Raw genomic sequence first — 19110 nt, forward strand, 5'->3', positions numbered from 1 at the left:
AGCCGCTTTGAAGAGTCACCTGTTTGGGAGAGAGAGTTAGGGATGGAAGGATATTGAGGCAGGGTGAGTGGTGCTAGCAAGGCAGATATAAAGTATCAGAAATGGCACCTACCAGCACTAGGCCAACTAAGTAAGAGTAAGAAAAATGGCAACCGCCTGTGTTTCTGTTCCAGGAGAAAGTTCCTTCAAATCCCTGCCCCTTCAGCACATGCACTAAAACTAACGAATAAATCTCTTTTACATATGACCCTGGGGACTTCAAACCCCTGCCTCTGTGCTCTTGGAGTGGATGGATTTGTGCACAGTCTACTTTTAAGAGCAGAGTCTCAGGTTTCCTAGAGCTCAATGGGTTTCCTATAGCTCAACAGCTTTCCTGGAGTTAGGCTCTGCTGTTTCAAATCCAGGCTTTGTGGGAGCTCATCTTCCCAGTGCAGGTCCCCAGGCTGGGAATGTCCAATGTTATGCTTGAAACCCCTTGCTCTTCAGGGAGGACTTCTGTGTTTGTGACATCCCTTCTGTTTAAGGGTCACCACACTGGGGGTATTAGTCCTAACTACACATCTCTGCTCCCCTCCTACCTATCTCCATGTGGCTTTTTCTTTATACCTTTAGTTGTGGAATAGCTGTTCTGCTAGTCTTCAGGTTGTTCTGAGAAAGAGTAGTTCTATATGTAGTTGTAGTTTTAGTGTATCTATGAGAGGAGGTAAGCTCAGAATCTTTCCACTCCACTCTCTTGATCCTCTTCAGGTCTAATCTTAGGTATGTAAATAGCAAATTATGAGAGAAAAACACAACAGCTCTGATAAAAATTTGATTAAGATCTACTCAAATATTAAAAACTTGAACTCTGGGCTAATGTTCTAATTCAATTTCTTTTTTTCTTTAAAAAAATTTTTTTAATGTTTACTTATTTTTGAGAGAGAGAGAGAGAGAGAGAGAGAGAGAGAGCGCATAAGCAGGGGAGGGGCAGAGAGAAAGAGGGAGACACAGAATCCGAAGCAGGCTCCAGGCTCTGAGCTGTCAGCCCAGAAACCGATGCAGAGCTTGAACCCACAAAATGCGAGATCATGACCTGAGCTAGTCAGCCACTTAACCCACTGAGCCAACCAGGTGCCCCATAATTCAATTTCTTAAGCTTAAAAAAGATACGGAGGCACCTGGGTGTCTCAGTGGGTTAAGTGTCCAACTCTAATTTCAACTCAGGTCATGGATCTCTTGGTTCCTGAGATGAACCCTGTGTTAGGCTCTGTGCCGTGAGCAGCTTTCCTGGAGTTAATCTCCAGCTTGGGATTCTCTCTCTCCATCTCTCTCTGCCCCTCCCTACTCACACATGCACACACACTCACTCTCAAATAAATAAAATTTAAAAAAAATAATAATAAGGTAACAATAATCTGGAATTTGCAGTTCTGAAAAATGTACCTGCCATGACAAAATCTAAAATCTTACTCTAACTCTGTATTGAATACAAATAGATTCCCCAGTTTCACTTGTGATTTAAATAAAAGAGAACATCTGATTAAATATGGCAGTGTGTTCAACTTACTATGACTTTAAATTTTACTTTATAATTGTATGTGAAAAATAAAAGGCATCTGCATTCTAATATAAATGTTACTTACAAGTGAAAAATTGTAATTCCTTTTTGTTTCCTAGATATCTTGGCTCATTACACAAATTTAAATGTAGTCACTGATGCTTTAAAATAAATATTTTCTGTCTACTTATAAATCAGTTAATAACATTATTTTTTTATCCTAAGTTTCCACATTCAGGACACATTATTTGAAAAGTTTAATGTACCAAATATCCTTTGAATGGAAGAGCCTGCAAAGAATTTAGTGGTGAATTGCTTAGCCAGAAACTGAGAATGTATAGGTAATATGATAAATCATAGCCATCAGAATGCAAACCTACCATGTCAGAATTTCTAAATGAAATTTAGCAGTAATTCTGACTTTATGATAATGCTTTCATATAAGCCCCATGAAGAAAGTAGCTATTTGCTGAAGCCCATTGCAACTGAGATGTGGACAAGTTGATTTGTGTACAGATCTACAACCCTCTGTTATGAAACTGCTTGCTTCCAAAACAATAACTCTCTAGAGATAATGGGTAAAGCTCACTGATATTTGCAAGCCAAGTGTCCAATGATAAAAGAGGTTACATATTCATTGTAAAGCACCCATTCCACAACAGGCACTAAGCTGAGTCCTTTAAAAACGGTATTATCTCATGTAATCCTAAAGGGTAGACCAATATGCCACCCCAAATATCCTACTTGGCATAAAAATTATATTGAGTTGAAGGCAATTGAGAAGAAGCAGATAAAAGAAAAAGCTCTCTGCAAACTCCCCCTACCTTTTGCCTAATTTGTAAAGGTGTCTTCCCGCTCCTCTACCAGAAAGACAGAAGTAATCACCAGAGACTACTCTAGACCCTTATCAACCTGGAGATTGTACCTGATAAATGAATCTATATAACAAACCTTACTAGCCAGCCCTACCATTAGTTTCTCCACACATTTGCCTTCCCATAATTTGCCACCTCTAGAAACTCAGTCCTTTTGTCTTGTCCCCTCTCTACAAAACTATTGTTCTTTGCTAAGATGCTATATAAACTCCAGGTCTAACCACCATGCATAAGCAATGTTAATAAACTTGTTTCTCACTTGGTATCTGCCTCCTGTGAGTCTAATTTAAAGGGCTCTATCGGGGCACCTGAGCGACCGACTTGGGCTCAGGTCATGCTCTCACGGTTTGTAGTTCAAGCCCCGCGTTGGGGTCTGTGCTGACAGCTCAGAGCCTGGAGTCTGCTTCGGATTCTGTCTCCCTCTCTCTCTGCCCCTCCCCCACTCATGCTCGGTCTCTCTCTGTCTCAGGAATAAATAAACATTAAAACAAACAAACAAACAAACAAACAGCTCTATCAATGAACTCAAGATGGGTAGAGGAAGAAAGACTTCCTCCCTACATGCCTTACAACACTCCTGTGAGGTAAACTGTATCATTACCTCTGTTTTCCAGAGGAGGAAAAAGAAGTTGAGAGACTAAACAAATTTCCCACTGTTACATGAGTAATAAGCAGCAGGCCCAGTGTCTGACTCAAAGTCTGAAGAACTCCGAAACATCCTATCTGTATTCCTCAAAATATAGTTCAGAATTACCTTAGATGTCTATTGCCCACTGAATAAAATCATGATTATAGAACCAATAACCAATATGTTTAACACCCTCTCCAAATAATTCTAATGCTCAATGAAGGCTGGTAACTACCAATATACCATGGTAGCTTTATATGTTTTTATTAATATTTATTTATTTTGAAAGAAAGAGAGAGAAAGAGAGAGCACAAGCAGGGGAGCAGCAGAGAGGCGGGGAGAGAGAATCTAAAGCGGTTTCTACGCTGTGAGCACAGAGCCCAATGTGGGGTTTATTCCCATGAACCTCAAGATCATGACCTGAGCCAAAATCAAGAGTTGGACACCCAACTGACTGAGCCACCCAGGCGCCCCCATAGTAGGCTTATATTTTATTAATTTTTTATTTTGGGATATCACTCTTACAAGAAACAAGGATACAACAAAATTCAACTAAGGTGCTAGCAATTTAAAATGTTATAAATAACTGAGAAAATTTAAAGCATAGCATTTCTTCAGACTTTTACCATACACTACTGACTTATTTCCATGGCCACCAGGGAAATCCATGGGTGTACTATAGGAGTAGATAAAATAATTAGTTTAGTGCTCTATACTCCTAAAACAACATATAACTCCTGCTTACTCCTGGGGAAATCAAACGTTTAAATGAGTACTTAGAATGTAGACTTTTAGTAGCTAAAAATTTTTCAATACTTTACAGTCCAAAAACTTGCATTTAGACCACTGTACTAAGAAGAACTCAAATATGAACTGGATAAGAGCCTTGTCCCTATGGGACTTGTAACTTCTGAGGGGAATCAAAGCCACTTCCAAATGACCCTAAGAGAAGGTAAAAAGCATCTTAATTGCTTTAATAGAAATGTAAGATGTGCAGGAATGCAAACAGTAAACTTAATTCAAACTGAAGAAAAATGGAGAAGGCATGACAAAAGAGCATATGGATTTGGCTTTGAGGATGAAGAAGTATTTCAATTCTTAAGAGCTGAAAGATGAAATGCAATGTAAATAAAGGAATATTAGAAGTGATATACGGGGGCGCCTGGGTGGCTCAGTCAGTTAAGCGTCCGACTTCGGCTCAGGTCACGATCTCGCGGTCCATGAGTTCAAGCCCCGCGTCGGGCTCTGTGCTGAATGCTCAGAGCCTGGAGCCTGTTTCAGATTCTGTGTCTCCCTCTCTCTCTGACCCTCCCCCGTTCATGCTCTGTCTCTCTCTGTCTCAAAAATAAATAAACGTTAAAAAAAATAAAAAATAAAAAAAAAAAAAAAAAAAAGAAGTGATATACAGAGTAACTATAAAAGCCCATGGGGTATAGTCATGGAATATTGACCAGTGCTCTGTAGTTGAAGCAGAGAACACATATAAAGAGAAATGAATATGGAAAATTAAGAACAGGAAACTATGCGACCTTAGAGCCATGCTAAGGAGTTTAAACTTTGTTCTATAGAAAATGAAGATTCCTTAAAGGCTTCTGAAAAGAAAAAGTATTTTTTTAATGTAAACTAAACAACAACAACAACAACAAATTTGCCCTTCATTCTCTCCTATCATTAACATATACTCAGATAAATAAGGACAAACATTGCAATGATGGCAGCAAAAAAGAAACTCTTAAGAAATAAGGCTGAATTAAGATTGATGGGGTCTAATGTGAAGTTTGACAAGGAAAAGTCAAAGTTAATCTCAAACTGGATGACTGGAATTACAAATACTATTAACCATGATAGAAAAGACAGGAGGAAGAACATGTTTGCTTTTTGAACCTTTAAGATGGGTTGAAAACAAGGAAACATGCATTTGATTTTACATATGAGATTAAGATGTTAGAATATATAGAGTGAATACTCGACAGTCAAAAAGAATGAAATCTTGCCATTTGCAACTACGTGGATAGAACTAGAGGGTATTACACTAAGCAAAATTAGTCAGAGAAAGGCAAATATCATATGACTTCATTCATATGAGGACTTTAAGATACAAAACAGATGAACATAATGGAAGGGAAGCAAAAATAATATAAAAACAGGAGGGGGACAAAAACATTAGAGACAAATATGGAGAACAGAGGGTTAACTGGAGGGTTTGTGGGAGGGAGGATGGGCTAAATGTGTAAGGGGCATTAAGGAATCTACTCCTGAAATCATTGTTGCATAGATGCTAACTTGGATGTAAATTTTTTAAAAAATTTAAATTAAAAAAAATAAGAAATAAAATATAGAAAAAAGAAAAAAAGAATATATATATAGATATAGATATAGATGATATAGATATATAGTGGAAAAAAGGAACAATAGGCCCCAAATGGAGTCACTTGTGTGGAGCCCCATGTCAACGTACCAAGACTTAATATCTCATCTAACTGTAGTTTCAGCCTTTCCCAGAAATGTGACCTTTAACCTCTCAATCTGGAATTCCTGATAAGCACTAGAATAAGGTAATCTGCCTGAAAGACCTCAGGCATTCCCCCAAAGGAAGATGACCTTGCCTGAAAACAATCTACTGTTTGTTAGAAACTCCTCCCCACCCCCCACTTCACTCTCACTCCTGCTCCCTCCTATCTATAACTCTTCCATTTTGTGGAGCTCCTCAGACCTCCTTTCTATTTACTAGATGGGATACTGCTCAGTTCATGATTTGAATAAAGCCAATTTGATCTTGAAATTTATTCAGTGGAATTTTGTTTTTCAGTAATACTCAGGAGGTATTTATTAAAATGAATATACAGTTTGGGGTGCCTAGGTGGCTCAGTAGGTTTAAATGGCTGGCTCTTGGCTTCAGCTCAGGTCATGATCTCACAGTTCACTGGTTCGAGGACTGCATCAGGCTCCACAGTGACAGTGCGAAGCCTGCCTGGGATTCTTTCTCTCTCTCCTCTCTACCTCTTCCCCAATTGTATGCACAGCCATGTTCATACAGGTGCACATGCTCTCTCTCTCAATATAAATAAATAAACTTAAAAAAAAATGACTATACAGTTTGAGATACCTCAAGACCAGAAAACTCCATCAAGGTATCACCCACAAAGATATGAAGTATAGGTGAAGCAATGGAAATGGCTGTAATGAAACAAAGCACACACATCATTTAAGAATAAAACAGAGCTAAAGTCCAACCCATGAGAAACCCTTTCTACATTTAAAAGATAGAGAAAAAAAAGGAGAACAGTAAAGAAAACTCAAATAATTAAAAACTAGGAAACTACAATGGTTCCAAAGCCAAAGAACGGAATTTCATGAAAACTGAATGGTCAATAGTGCTAACAATGCTGCAGAGAGACAGGGGTAGATAGAATGACCCTAAGAAGAAACCATTTGGTTTAGAAATTAGAAGGTCATTATTACAGGTGAAACAACACATCTACATTAATATTTGCTGTAAATTCAAGGTAAAATTTTTTTAATAAGGCAAAGGCGCTGTAACTTTCAAATACTATTAAAACTTCAAAAATCTTCCCAAGTGATAAAAAGCTAAAAATAGAGAAGATCATCTTTAAATAAAAATGGAACCATATAATGGGATAACATTTTTAACATTTTGATAATTATTTTTACTGATTGAATTTAAGTAAGTCAGTCTGTAATCTTTAATAATACAGTGCTTTCTGGGAGTGCAAGCTGGTATAGCCACTCTGGAAAACAGTATGGAGGTTCCTCAAGAAACTAAAAATAGAACTACCCTATGATCCAACAATTGCACTACTAGGCATTTATCCACGGGATACAGGTGTGCTGTTTCAAAGGGACACATGCACCCCCATGTTTATAGCAGCACTATCAACAATAGCCAAAGTATGGAAAGAGCCCAAATGTCCATCGATGGATGAATGGATAAAGAAGATGTGGTATATATATACAATGGAGTATTACTCGGCAATCAAAAAGAATGAAATCTTGCCATTTGCAACTACGTGGATGGAACTGGAGGGTATTATGCTAAGTGAAATTAGTCAGCCAGAGAAAGACAAATATATGACTTCACTCATATGAGGACTTTAAGAGACAAAACAGATGAACACAGGGAAGGGAAACAAAAATAATGTAAAAACAGGGGGACAAATCATAAGAGATTCATAAATATGGAGAATAAACTGAGCGTTACTAGAGGGATTGTGGGAGGGGGGATGGGCTAAATGGTTAGTAAGGGGTGCTAAGGAATCTACTCCTGAAATCATTGTTGCACTATATGCTAACTAATTTGGGTGTAAATTTAAAAAATAATAATAATTTTAAAAAATAATACAGTGCTTTCCAAAATAAGCCATAAGCAGTATTTGCATTTGCAAAGTATGTCAGACCTAATTTCACTTTAGGCAACTGACAAAGACTTTCTCCTTGACCATACTTAAGTCTCTTTGAGCCCTCTTTCTGACTAGGCCTCCAACTAAGCCCCCATCCAGTCTCTGGCTTGCTCAAATCCAGTCTTAGCTAAGAATGCTGCTAAGTCGTCCCCCTACCCTTGATATCTGATCAAGTTCCTCATACCCCATCTCTGATGAATAAGTCCTTGGCCTTATCCCCCTACCTTTGATGCCTCCTCTTAGTAACTTTCCCTCCAGTGACCACCTCATCCTGCTCCTTGGCCAGAACTCCCTACTTGTCCTTGTTATATTTAGAATCAAGACCAATCTTTGTCTCCTACTGCAATACACCACTACAGAAGTCTTGGGTTGTCTTTCTTCCATTTTAACAAGCGTCAGAGTAATTTTTTCTATAACTTGAGTCATTAGGGGCGCCGGGGTGGCTCAGTCAGTTAAATGTCTGACTTCAGCCCAGGCCATGATCTCATGGTTTGTGGGTTCAAGCCCTGCATCAGGCTCTGTGCTGACAGCTCAGAGCCTGTAGCCTTCTTCAGATTCTGTGTCTCCCTCTCTCTCTGCCTTCCCCTGCTCATGCTCTGTCTCCCTCTGTCTCTCAAATATAAATAAACATTGAAAAAAAATTAAAAAAAAAACAAAAACAAAACCATGAGTCATTAAAAGAAAGCAGTCACACTCTTAGCATATATTAGCAGAAAAATAATTCACCACATAATCACAAATGAAAGCACGAGTTCAGCAAAATATCCATAAGACTGACAATTTAAATATAAATCTAAGTTAAAATTTACAATGAGTATAAAAAGATTCCTTAATTTTTTATGCAAAACAATTTTTTTTTAAAGGCTTTCCTATCAAAAATAAAAACAAGAGCACTGAAAAGTAGTAGAATCAAGTCCATTGCCTATTCATGCCAGAATTTATCAGAACTTCTGGTAATAATGGAATGAAAATGGGCAGAAAAATAGCTGCTGTGTAATTAGTAGCCAGTCATAAGTTATACAAAGCAACAGATACAAGTAGCACTTAACATCCAGGCCCTCTATTCAGTTAATAAATACTTATTTTTTAAGGGCTTGGCACAGAGGGAGAAAAAGCAAAGAATAATATAGATTCTATGATTTAAGAGAGATGACATGTACAAATAAATGGAATGCTATAAATAATTTCAGTAAGAGGTGGAAGTGATAAGTTCATCCAAGAAGGGTACAAAAAAGGTGTTACGAAAGTTCAGAGGAATGAGAGATGATTTCTCACAGAAAGGCAAGAAAAAGTTTCCTGGAAACAAAGGGGCATGTGATTTAAGTCTTCAAAGATGACTAGGATTTATAGGGAGAAGTAAAGGGAAAGGCACTCCAGTGTTAAGAAGCAGCATAAGCAAAAGCCCAGTGTAGGTACTTTTCTGTACCCACAGAAAAGAATAAAGGTTAACATTTAAGGTCTATGCAGTGGTAACTTCAATGATGTCCCTCAAAAATCCATGGTCACCTGGAACCTCAGGATGTGACCTTATTTAGAAATAGTGTCTCTGTAGATATAATGAATTCAGCATCCTGAATTTAGTCTGGGCCATAAGTCCAATAACTGGTGTCCTCATAAGAAAAGGAAAGGACACAGAGAGATACAGAGAAGGCCACAGGAAGATGGAGGCAGACACCAGAGTTATGCTGCCATAAGCAAATCCTGGGGTCACCAGAAGCTGGGTGAGGCAAGGGAGAATTTTTCCCCAGGGCCTTCAGAAGAAATATGTTAACACCTTGATTTCAGCTTCCAGAACTGTGAGAAAATAAATTTCTGTCATTTCAGTTTACAAATTGTGCTAATTCATTACAGGAACTTTAGGAAACTAATACCACTAGGTTAAGGGCAATTAGTAGAGGGCTATTGTGAAATAGTATGTAATTGGTCTCTGCCCCTGGTTCCTCCTAATATTTAGTTGTGACCAAACTCTTGTTAACTTCCCGAGTGATAAGGGTTTCTGACACAGTGGCCCTAAATCCCTTGTAATTTCCTGGGTGATACTCCAGTACTTTGTTCTAATGCCTGAGGTGACTCTTAGTGGGCTTCTGGATAGAGGCTGGTCACCAGGAAGACCAAGCCATAATCAGAAACTTGGAACTTTCAGCCCTACTCCCCATTTGCTGGAGACAGGAAAGGAGCTAGAAACTGAGTAACTGATTATGCCTACATGACGAGGCCTCTATAAAAATCCCAAAGTATGGGCTTTAGCGAGCTTCTGGATTGATGAACATATCCATGTGCCAGAAGGACTGACACATCCCAGTTCCTGGGCTTGGGACCCTTCCAGACCTTGCCTCTGGTTGCTCATCTGTATGTTGTTTTTTTTCTTTTTTACACAACCTTTATTATATATTAAGTCAATAAATATAAAATGTTTCCCTGAGGGGCGCCTGGGTGGCTCAGTCAGTTAAGTGTCCGACTTTAGTTCAGGTCATGATCTCACAGTTGGTGGGTTTGAGCCCTTCTTCAGACTTTGTGCTGATAGCTCAGAGCCTGGAGCCTGCTTCTGATTCTGTCTCCTTCTGTCTCTGTCCCTCCCCCACTCTCACTCTGTCTCTGTCTCTTGAAAATAAATAAGTGTTAAAAAAAATGTTTTTTTAATGTTTCCCTGAGTTTTTATAAGCTCTTTTACCAAATTATCAAACCCGAAGCATAGGTAACATCTAATTTAGAGCTGTTTGATCAGAAGCACTGGCAACAACCAGGATTTATGATTGGCCTCTTCTGTGGGTAGCAAAAAAATGGTCTTGTGAGACTGAGTCCTAAACCTGTGGGGTCTGTGCTAACCCCCCCGGGGGAGATAGCGTGTCAGAAGTGAACCAAATTGCAGAACACGCAATTGGTATCTACAGAGCTTTGAGGAATAACTTTGTGTGGGGAAAAAACCTACGTATTTGAAGTATAAAAGCATTCAGTGAGTACAGAAAAAAAAAGTTTTCTTTTTCAGCTATGTACTCAATGCTCCAGCATTTTTTAAAAATGTTTATTTTATGCGCGCATGCAAGAGAGAGAGAGAGAGAGAGAGAGAGAGAGAGAGAGAGAGAGAGAATCCCAAGCAGGCTCTGCACTGTCAGCGCAGAGCCTGATATGGGGCTCAATCCCACAAACCAAGAGATCATGACCCAAGCTGAAATCAAGAGTCCGTTGCTTAACCGACTGAGCCATGAAGGTGCCCCATAAAGCTCTAGCATTTCATTTTATTACACTCTGGAAGAAAAAAAACACTGACCAGTAAATTTCTCCTTAATAGGCATATTCTCATATTACTAGGCAACTGTATTAAAAGTGGATAGAAAACAATGAAATGCCATTACTTACAATGTGTGACTCCAGCTAGAGTTTGGTAGAAAGTGGGAGTATCACTATCATCAGTGAGGGTCACATAAACACCTCCAGATAGTAGCCAACGAGAGAAGGTAAAAGCATCTTTGTTTAGAAGAAGCCAATTTCTAAATTTTTCATAGTTTACTTTTTCACCCTAAAATTAAAAGGAAAAAAAAAATACATAGGCTTAGTCAAATTTTAAGGTATCTTACTTAAAACCGTATAATTTGAAATTTGAAATTTGTTAACATTTATCTTGCTAATATCTACAAAGAAAGGATTATCTAACACTACAGGGTGTATATTTGGAAATCAAACTGTTTTAAAAAATAATTGTATTTTCAGAACTTCCACTTGCATAAAATCTATGCAATTTAGTTGTAAATCACTTCATCAATTCATTAAAGCAGTGCATTGTTACTAATAATTCACATATTATTTTCTAAGGTATATCCTGAAATCAGTAAAGTATTTTTTCCTCTTTGTAAAAAAACAGTTTTATTGAGGTATTATTGGTATACAAAGATACTTAGTATGTACAATTTGATGAGACTGGACATATGCAAAACCTATGATACTATCACCACATCAAGATGGTAAACATAGCCAACATTTCCCAAAGTTTCCTTGCATCTTTGTTTTTACTTGTTTGTTTGTTTGGTTGGCTGGTTTGTGGTAAGAACATTTAACATGAACTCTACCCTCTAAACAAATTTTAAGGTGCACAATAATGCATTATTAACTATGGGCATTATGTTATACAACAGATCTCTGTAATTCATTTAGCATGACAGAAACTTTATACCCATTGAACCGCCCCATTTTCCCCACCCTCTAAAAGTGCATTTTTTTTCTATATTTAATAAGGCCAATTTTTTACTTGCCTTATCCCTCTTCTTCAGCACCTTAAACTTTAAGAATGAGCATATTTTAATTAAATATGTATGGTATTAAAATGCTCTTTTAAATTTCATTGGCAAATTAAAAACAACTATCCAGGAGCCCTCTTCTAGAAGGCATCACTAAAAACATGTATTCACAAGTCAATTAGAATACAAAAAAAACAAGTAGATTGCTATTTCTTTGCTTTTTTTGTCAAGTATTTTGTCTTCTACATCTCTGGATTTAAAAAAAAAAAAAAAAAAAAAAGTATCCCGGATGAGAAAGAACATGACATAGCTGTGCAAGTCAATTTCTTAATCTGGAAGACAGGAGGACCGAGGGTGAATGAGGGCCGGATGTTTCTGAGAAAAAGACAGAAGCAACCCACATGGAAATACAATGAAGAATGACATTCAGGAGCCTATCAGGTCCATTCCTGATAGAAATATTAAGGGATACAAATAATTCCTAACCTAAAAGAGATATGATAGAAATCATTTATATACCGTTTGGCAGCATCCTATTAAAATACAGCAATATGCTTAGCTTACTAGTTTCAGAACATTTAACAGTGCAATCAAAACATCTAGACAACATTGACAGTCTTGTTTTTCTGAATGGAAGAATATGGCATTCAGACTTGCTGCAGGGATATGGGAGGACACTGCCAACATGTTGAGAGATTAGGGATCATACCCTTATTCTCTCTGTTCCCCATGTTTAGTTTAGAAAGAGGATTAGTAGTATAAATCCCATAAGCTCATGTACATTTTTACATATTAACATCTCTGACACTGGGATGAATTTTCAAACCAAGAGTATCCTTCAACTAAAACTGGCAGGTCTTTTCTCTCTTTATAATACATAAAGGTACATCTTATAATCAATGGGATTGTAGATGAAGCAAAACATGTAGCATCAATGGTTTCAGTGAGACTAAGATGTTATAAAATGTACCCTCATGTACAAGAAAGCAAAAAGTTGCTAATTATAATAGGCACTTCTACCACCTTCACATATCATTAATATTGAGTATTTACAATTCCCTAAGCACTGTTCTGAACATTCTTTTTTAAGATTTTGTTTTCAAGTAATCTCTCTACCCAACGTGGGGCTCAAACTCACAATCTCAAGATCAGGAGTTATAAGCTCCAATGACTGAGTCAGCCAAGCACCCCTAAACATTTCATATTAATTTAATCTTCAAAGCAACACTCTATTCTACCATCCCCATTTTACACATGGGAAAACTGAGGTTTCAAAAAGTTAATTAATCTAAGATCTAAGATAGAGTGGCAAAAATATGATTAAACCCAGGTAGTCCAAAGTTTCTGAGCCTAAGCTATGCACCACACTTCCTGGCTGACTTAGTGAAATATAAAGTAACCACTGAAATCCACCTGTCCATTCAGATCACTGCATAACTGGTAGCACCAAAATGCCATCTGTTAAACCTGACTTTTTATGTTTTCGAGTCATGGGTGTCTTCTAAAACAGAAAGCAAAGGCAAAGTTTCCTTTTATAAATTGTCACAATAGCAGTTTAGAAAAAAAAAAAAAATCCAGTAACATAAAAGGCAAATAAAAATAAACAGACTCCTAAAATTGACACATCTTTCAAGAACAATATGAATTTCCATCTTAAAAACTGACAACCAAAGAAAATATAAGAAAAGAACAATACAATTCCTATGTGGATTCCTTTATAACTTCATCTTTTAAGGCTAAAAAAAGCATAAGATAGAAAAAGTTGAGGGGCGCCTGGGTGGCTCAGTCAGTTAAACTTCCGACTTTGGTTCAGGTCACAATTTCACAGTTCGTGAGTTCAAGGCCCATGTCAGGCTCTGTGCTGACAGCTCAGAGCCTGGAGCCTGCTTCGGATTCTATGTCTCCCTCTCTCTCTGCCCCTCCTCTGCTCACACTCTTTTTCTCTCTTTCTCTCAAAAATAAACGTTAAAAAAAATTAAAAAGGAAAAAAAAAGAAAAGGCTGAAACCTATTCCATGTCACTTAAATCTAGGTGCTAGGTCCACATCATTTAGCTAAAGTGCTTCTCTTTATAGTTTTGGTGGCTTTTTAGGATTGCAAAAAACAACACAAAACATTGTTATGGGAGGTCCAAATAAGTCTTTTCTAATATAAGTAGACTCATACTGAAACATGGTAACTTGAAAAGCAAGGGTTTGGACACAATCAGACACATTACTCAGAAATTACAGCACGTAATATATTAAATAGTTGAATCAGATAAAAATTAGCCCATTTACTGTGATTTTGTTTGTTTTGTTTTGTTTTTAACCAACTATAAGTATCTAGTGGTTTAAATAGCCATCTACATGAGTATTCCAAAACCAGGGCCTCTCATTTCTTTGATCTTTCCTTTTCCAAAGATCTTGTCCTTCATACAACACTTAACTGCAGACTTAACTAACAAGTCTTACGATCTTATTATAATAACTGTTCCCTTTCCATTAAGTGCAATTTTAAGCATTCCACTTTCCCCCTTCGCTACTTTCTCTTATGAGCAAACTTCTTTTGGTATCCTAACTCCAGTGAATTTTTTAACTTCACAGGACCTCCACCAAGGACCTTCCTCTACATTGCCAATTCTAATGATCACTTCTCAGTGATCAAAAATCAACTCATTTGACCTTTCAGTTTATTTGATATAAACACTCTTTTCTATTAAAATATTTTCATCACTTGGCTTCCAGGACACCATTCTCTTTTGGTTCTCCTCACAGGCTATTCCTTAGGCTCCTGTTTTGAGTCTTCTTCATTTCATTAACCTTTCAACCCTGGAGTAAAGGACTCAGTCTTCCAATCTGTTTTCTATCTAAATTTACTCTAAGATGATCTCATCCTCAACTCTAAGCCAACAAATCCTATCCTCTGAATGCTAATTTATATATCAAAAAGCATAGTTGGCATCAGTTTAATGTCTAAAATGATTCTCAAATTTAATTATGTCCTAAATCTCTCTTGATATCAAAACCCCAAACCTCCCCCAAGTAGTTTTAGCCATCTCAATTAATGGAAACTCCATTCACTTACTAAATCAAGTCAAACACTTTAGTCATCCTCTTCTCTGCCACAGCCCATAATCCATATAAGATCCTGTCAACTCTCCCTTCAAAATAAATGCAGAATCTGAAAACTTCTCACCACCTCACTGCTATATTATGATCTACATAATCATCACCTCTTACCTAGATTAGTCACAGATATCTTGTATGGACTCTGTTTAGCCTACCCTGTACGTAAGAGCCAAAATGATCATGTTTAAAAAAAGAAAAAAAAATCATGTATTTCTCTGCCCCAAACCCTCTAATTGGTTCCACCTCACTCAGGGTGAAAATCAAAGAACTCATACTGTCCTAGAGCCATATATAATCTCCCCACTTCATCTCACCCCCTTCCCCAACCTCTGTAACTTCTACGAGTCTCTTAATCTAATCCAGCTCATTTGGCTCCTCTGTTGTTCCTTGGACATATCAAGCACACTCTAACTCCAGGCCTTTGCTGTATTCTCTTCTTAAAAAATGTTTTCCTCCAGATTTCTGCATAGTTTGATCTTTCTTCCTTTAAATTCTTGGTTCAAATGTCACTTTATGTGACAAGCCTTTCCCAACTACCCTATACAAAATACCAACACTCTGCCACCTCCTCCCCATCACCACCTATCCCCCTTATTCTACTTAATCTTTCCCTATAGCACTAATTATCATCTCATATATGTACCTGCTATTGTGCCTAAATTTTGGAGAACTGGGTAGCTAGCCACATTGAACTCCCATCAAAATGGGAATATGTACATAAAACTTAATAAGAAAAATATATATTCTCCAAGATGTACAGAGTATTAATGCATTTTACATCTGTGTGAAAAATTCAATTAATCAGGCCTGCAAAGATTAGGTTACTTTTTTTGGACAGGAAATGTTTGTTATTGGAGAGGAAAACCATAGCCTAGCTTGTCTTGAAGTACTGAAATACTATCACAGCAACTTGCAGTGCAGGAAGCCAATCCTTTTGCACCAAACACACAGAAATATGGAGTAAAATATAATACCATAACCACTACTAAAAACTGTACAGCCAAGTTGAAGGCAAGATACAGAAATCTCCAGGTGCTATCAACACAGAAGAAACTCAAAGCCAGAGTAGTGAAAAACTAAAGCTACAGAGTCCAAAGAGCTATGAAAACCAGATACATGCATATAGCTGGAGTACTGACAATCAAGGCCTTTACAGTTAGGAAGGCGACTAAACTAAAATGAATAAAACCCACAGCAGTGAGGGACTGTCATATCTGTAAAACGCAAGTGGCTCAAACAGCCACCCATGAGGAATCATGCAGCATTGAGTGTGCTGCAGGAAAACATCAGAAAATTCTAAAAGGGTTTTTTTATTCTACCATCTTTAGGGCATTTCCCATATTAGCAGACCTGTGAAAAGGAAGAAAAAAAAAGAATTTTCTCTGTTAAAGATAGACATTTTCTACTGTTTTTCTATAATGAAAATATATTATTTATGAAAATAGAAGAAAACGACAGGTTTTTCACACCCAAATATTTCACTATGCAAATCAGCTAAGTCAAGTAAGTGATAAAATAGACCTTGATGGGTGAGAGTCACAGAATGACTTAAGGCCAATGATACACTATAAGATGAAAAGCAGTGGCACGTATGATCACCAGTGAGTGTGTATGTATTGGTGTAAGAACGTGAGTGTGTTTTATTATCCCTTAAGTATAGACAGTTGTCTTTAAAGTAGAACTGGAAATTTTAAGATTCACAAATATAACAGTATTAAGTGTCATGGACCCTTGAGAATAGCACACAAATAAATGAAACATCAACCATTAAAAACAAAAATGTCAAGAATATGCTGCACATAAACATCTATTCATCATAGCTAAGCTCATTATATAACTAAGAGTTAATACTTTGTAACAGGTAGGGATGAAATGTAAACCTTTAAATATACCTCTGAGAAACACTTCCTGAGTGTATCTGGGACTTTACCATCCACCACATGGAGCATTCTTTCCATTTCTTCCCGTACAACATAGCTCCCAGATTCACTTGCAAAAAGACTAAAAATGTCTAGAAGAAAGAAAGAATAAATTAAACTTACCATAGATTAAATATACCCTGGCAGAAGTAGAGAGGGAAGAGAGAGGTAAATATTACTAAGTGATTACTAGTGCCAAGCACTTTATCAATATATAATTTAATCTATTCCTAAAAAAAAAAAAGAAAACCAACAACGCAAATTAAAACAACAATATGATATCTTTTCAAACATCAAATTTGCAAAAATGTTTAGGTGTGACAATACAAAGTGATAGCAATAAAATGGGAAAAACAGGAACTACTGTACACTGTTAATGAGAGTATGAATTACTGCAACCACTTTAAAGAGTAACTTGCCAAAATCTGGCAAAAGTGATGTATGCTAGAAATTCAACTTCTTTTTTTTAATTTAAAATTTTTCTTAATTTGAAAAGAGAGTGTGTGCAAGTGGGGGAGAGGGACAAAAGGAGCAAGAGAAAGAATCCCAAGCAGGCTCCACACTCAGCAAGGAGCCTGATACAGGCCTCGATCCAATGACCCTGGAATCATGACGTGAGCTGAAATCAAGAATCATTCAATCAACTGAGCCACCCAAGCATCCCTAGAAATTCAACTTCTAAGCAGCTCGACTTCCACCCTCAAGAAACTTTCATACGTGTGCACAAGAACAACAATGTTCACTGGAATATTATGTATAATAGCAAAACTTAGAGGAAAAAAGATAAATATCTATCAATAAGAAAATAGGTAAACTGACATACACACACACAATGGAATACTACATAGCAGTTAGAATATAGGAACTAAGCGCTTCAAGATGGATAAATATCAAAAACATTCAGGGAAGGGATACCTGGGTGGCTCAGTGAGTTAAGCATCTGACTCTTGATTTCAACTCAGGTCATATCTCATCGTTCCTAAAATTAAACTCCATGTCGGTGCTCAATCCCTGCTTGGAATTCTCTCTCTCTCCCTCTCTCTCTGACCCTCATGCACTCTCTCTCAAAATAAATAAATAAACTTAAAAAAATATTCAGGTAAATATTTTTGGGATTGTAAAGCAAATTATAAAATAATCTGTATCATATACCATTTACTTAAAAAGTTTAGGGGGACCTGGGTGGGTCAGTTGGTTAAGCATCTGACTTGTGCTCAGGTCATAATCTCACGGTTTGTGAGCCTGCTTGAGACTCTCTCTCTCTGCCCCTTCCCCACTTGTGTTCTCTCTCCCTCTCTCAGAAGAAATAAATAAACTTTAAAAAAAGTTTAAGAAGTTTAAAATCTGCAAAACAACTGAAGATATGTTTAAAGGTATATAAAATATCATAAAGGTAGAAACATCTGCATGAGGAACAAAAGATCACTATATTCATGAGAGTGGTTACAGTTGTAAAGGGAAGAGTGGGAATGAGACCATGGAGAGATACAGAGAGACAGCCTCACTTTGGATGTAATACTTTATTTCCTAAAAAATAAGATCCAGCACAAATATGACACAATGTTAAGAAATAATAAAGCGGGTAGATGTACATATTGTATGTATGTTTGAAATACTGCTGTTATGGATTGAACCGCATCTCCCAAAAAGATATGTTGAAACACTAACCTCCAGGAACTTATGAATGGGACCTTATTTGGAAAGATAGAAGATAGAAAGATAGAGGAGACATTCCATCCCTTTGAAGGCCCAGGGGGTTTCATTGCTTGCCTTCCCACATCCCACGGAGGATTTCTTCAGGGGGAGTATTTGCTGGAGTGCTCTGACTACCTGTTACGGGTTGAACTGTGTCCCACCAAAAGATGGTAAAGTCCTAACCCCAGCATCCACAAATGTGACCTTATTTGGAACAGGGTCTTTGCAGATATAATCAAGTTAAAGTAAGGTCATTAGGGTGAGTCCTAATCCAATATGACTGATTATAAGAAGAGAAGACAAAACACAGAAGAAAACCATGTGAGGAGATAGGCAGAAATTAAGAGTGATGCACACACAAGCCAAAGACAGCAAGGACTACCAGCACCAGAAGTTAGAAAAAAGGAAGGATTCTTCCATATAGGTTTCAGAGGGAGCAGGGCCCTGCTAACATTTTCAATTTGGACTTCTAGCTTCCACAACTACGAAATACGTTTTTGTTGTTTTAAAAGCCACTTAACAAAAGTTTGCAGTACTTTGTTATGGTAGCCCTAGGAACCTAATACAATTGTATAATAAAAATTAAAAAAAAATTTAGGGGCGCCAAGGTGGCTCAGTCAGTTGAACGGCCGACTCTTGATTTTGGCTTAGGTCATGATCCCAGGGTTGTGGGGTTAAAGCCTAGTGTAAGGCTCTG

The 19110-nt window shown here is 37.3% G+C and overlaps 1 protein-coding gene and 1 long non-coding RNA gene across 4 annotated transcripts in view; one reads left to right on the forward strand and one right to left on the reverse strand.

The window, feature by feature from the left end:
- The window catches only part of USP32 (ubiquitin specific peptidase 32), a 243513-nt gene that overhangs the window by 101934 nt on the left and 122469 nt on the right, over nt 1-19110 (reverse strand). For both annotated transcript variants that reach the window (XM_042965446.1, XM_042965445.1), the window contains exons 4-5: nt 16692-16810; nt 10816-10975 (exon numbers count right to left, since the gene is read on the reverse strand). In XM_042965446.1, the coding sequence (XP_042821380.1) occupies nt 10816-10975; nt 16692-16810 (279 nt within the window). The remainder of the gene's footprint in view (nt 1-10815; nt 10976-16691; nt 16811-19110) is intronic.
- Nucleotides 1-19110, forward strand: part of LOC122233414 — a 129005-nt gene that overhangs the window by 39454 nt on the left and 70441 nt on the right. The gene's annotated exons all lie outside the window — the stretch shown is intronic.

Source organism: Panthera tigris, chromosome E1, assembly GCF_018350195.1.
Source record: "Panthera tigris isolate Pti1 chromosome E1, P.tigris_Pti1_mat1.1, whole genome shotgun sequence".
In the NCBI taxonomy this organism is placed as follows: Eukaryota; Metazoa; Chordata; class Mammalia; order Carnivora; family Felidae; genus Panthera; species Panthera tigris.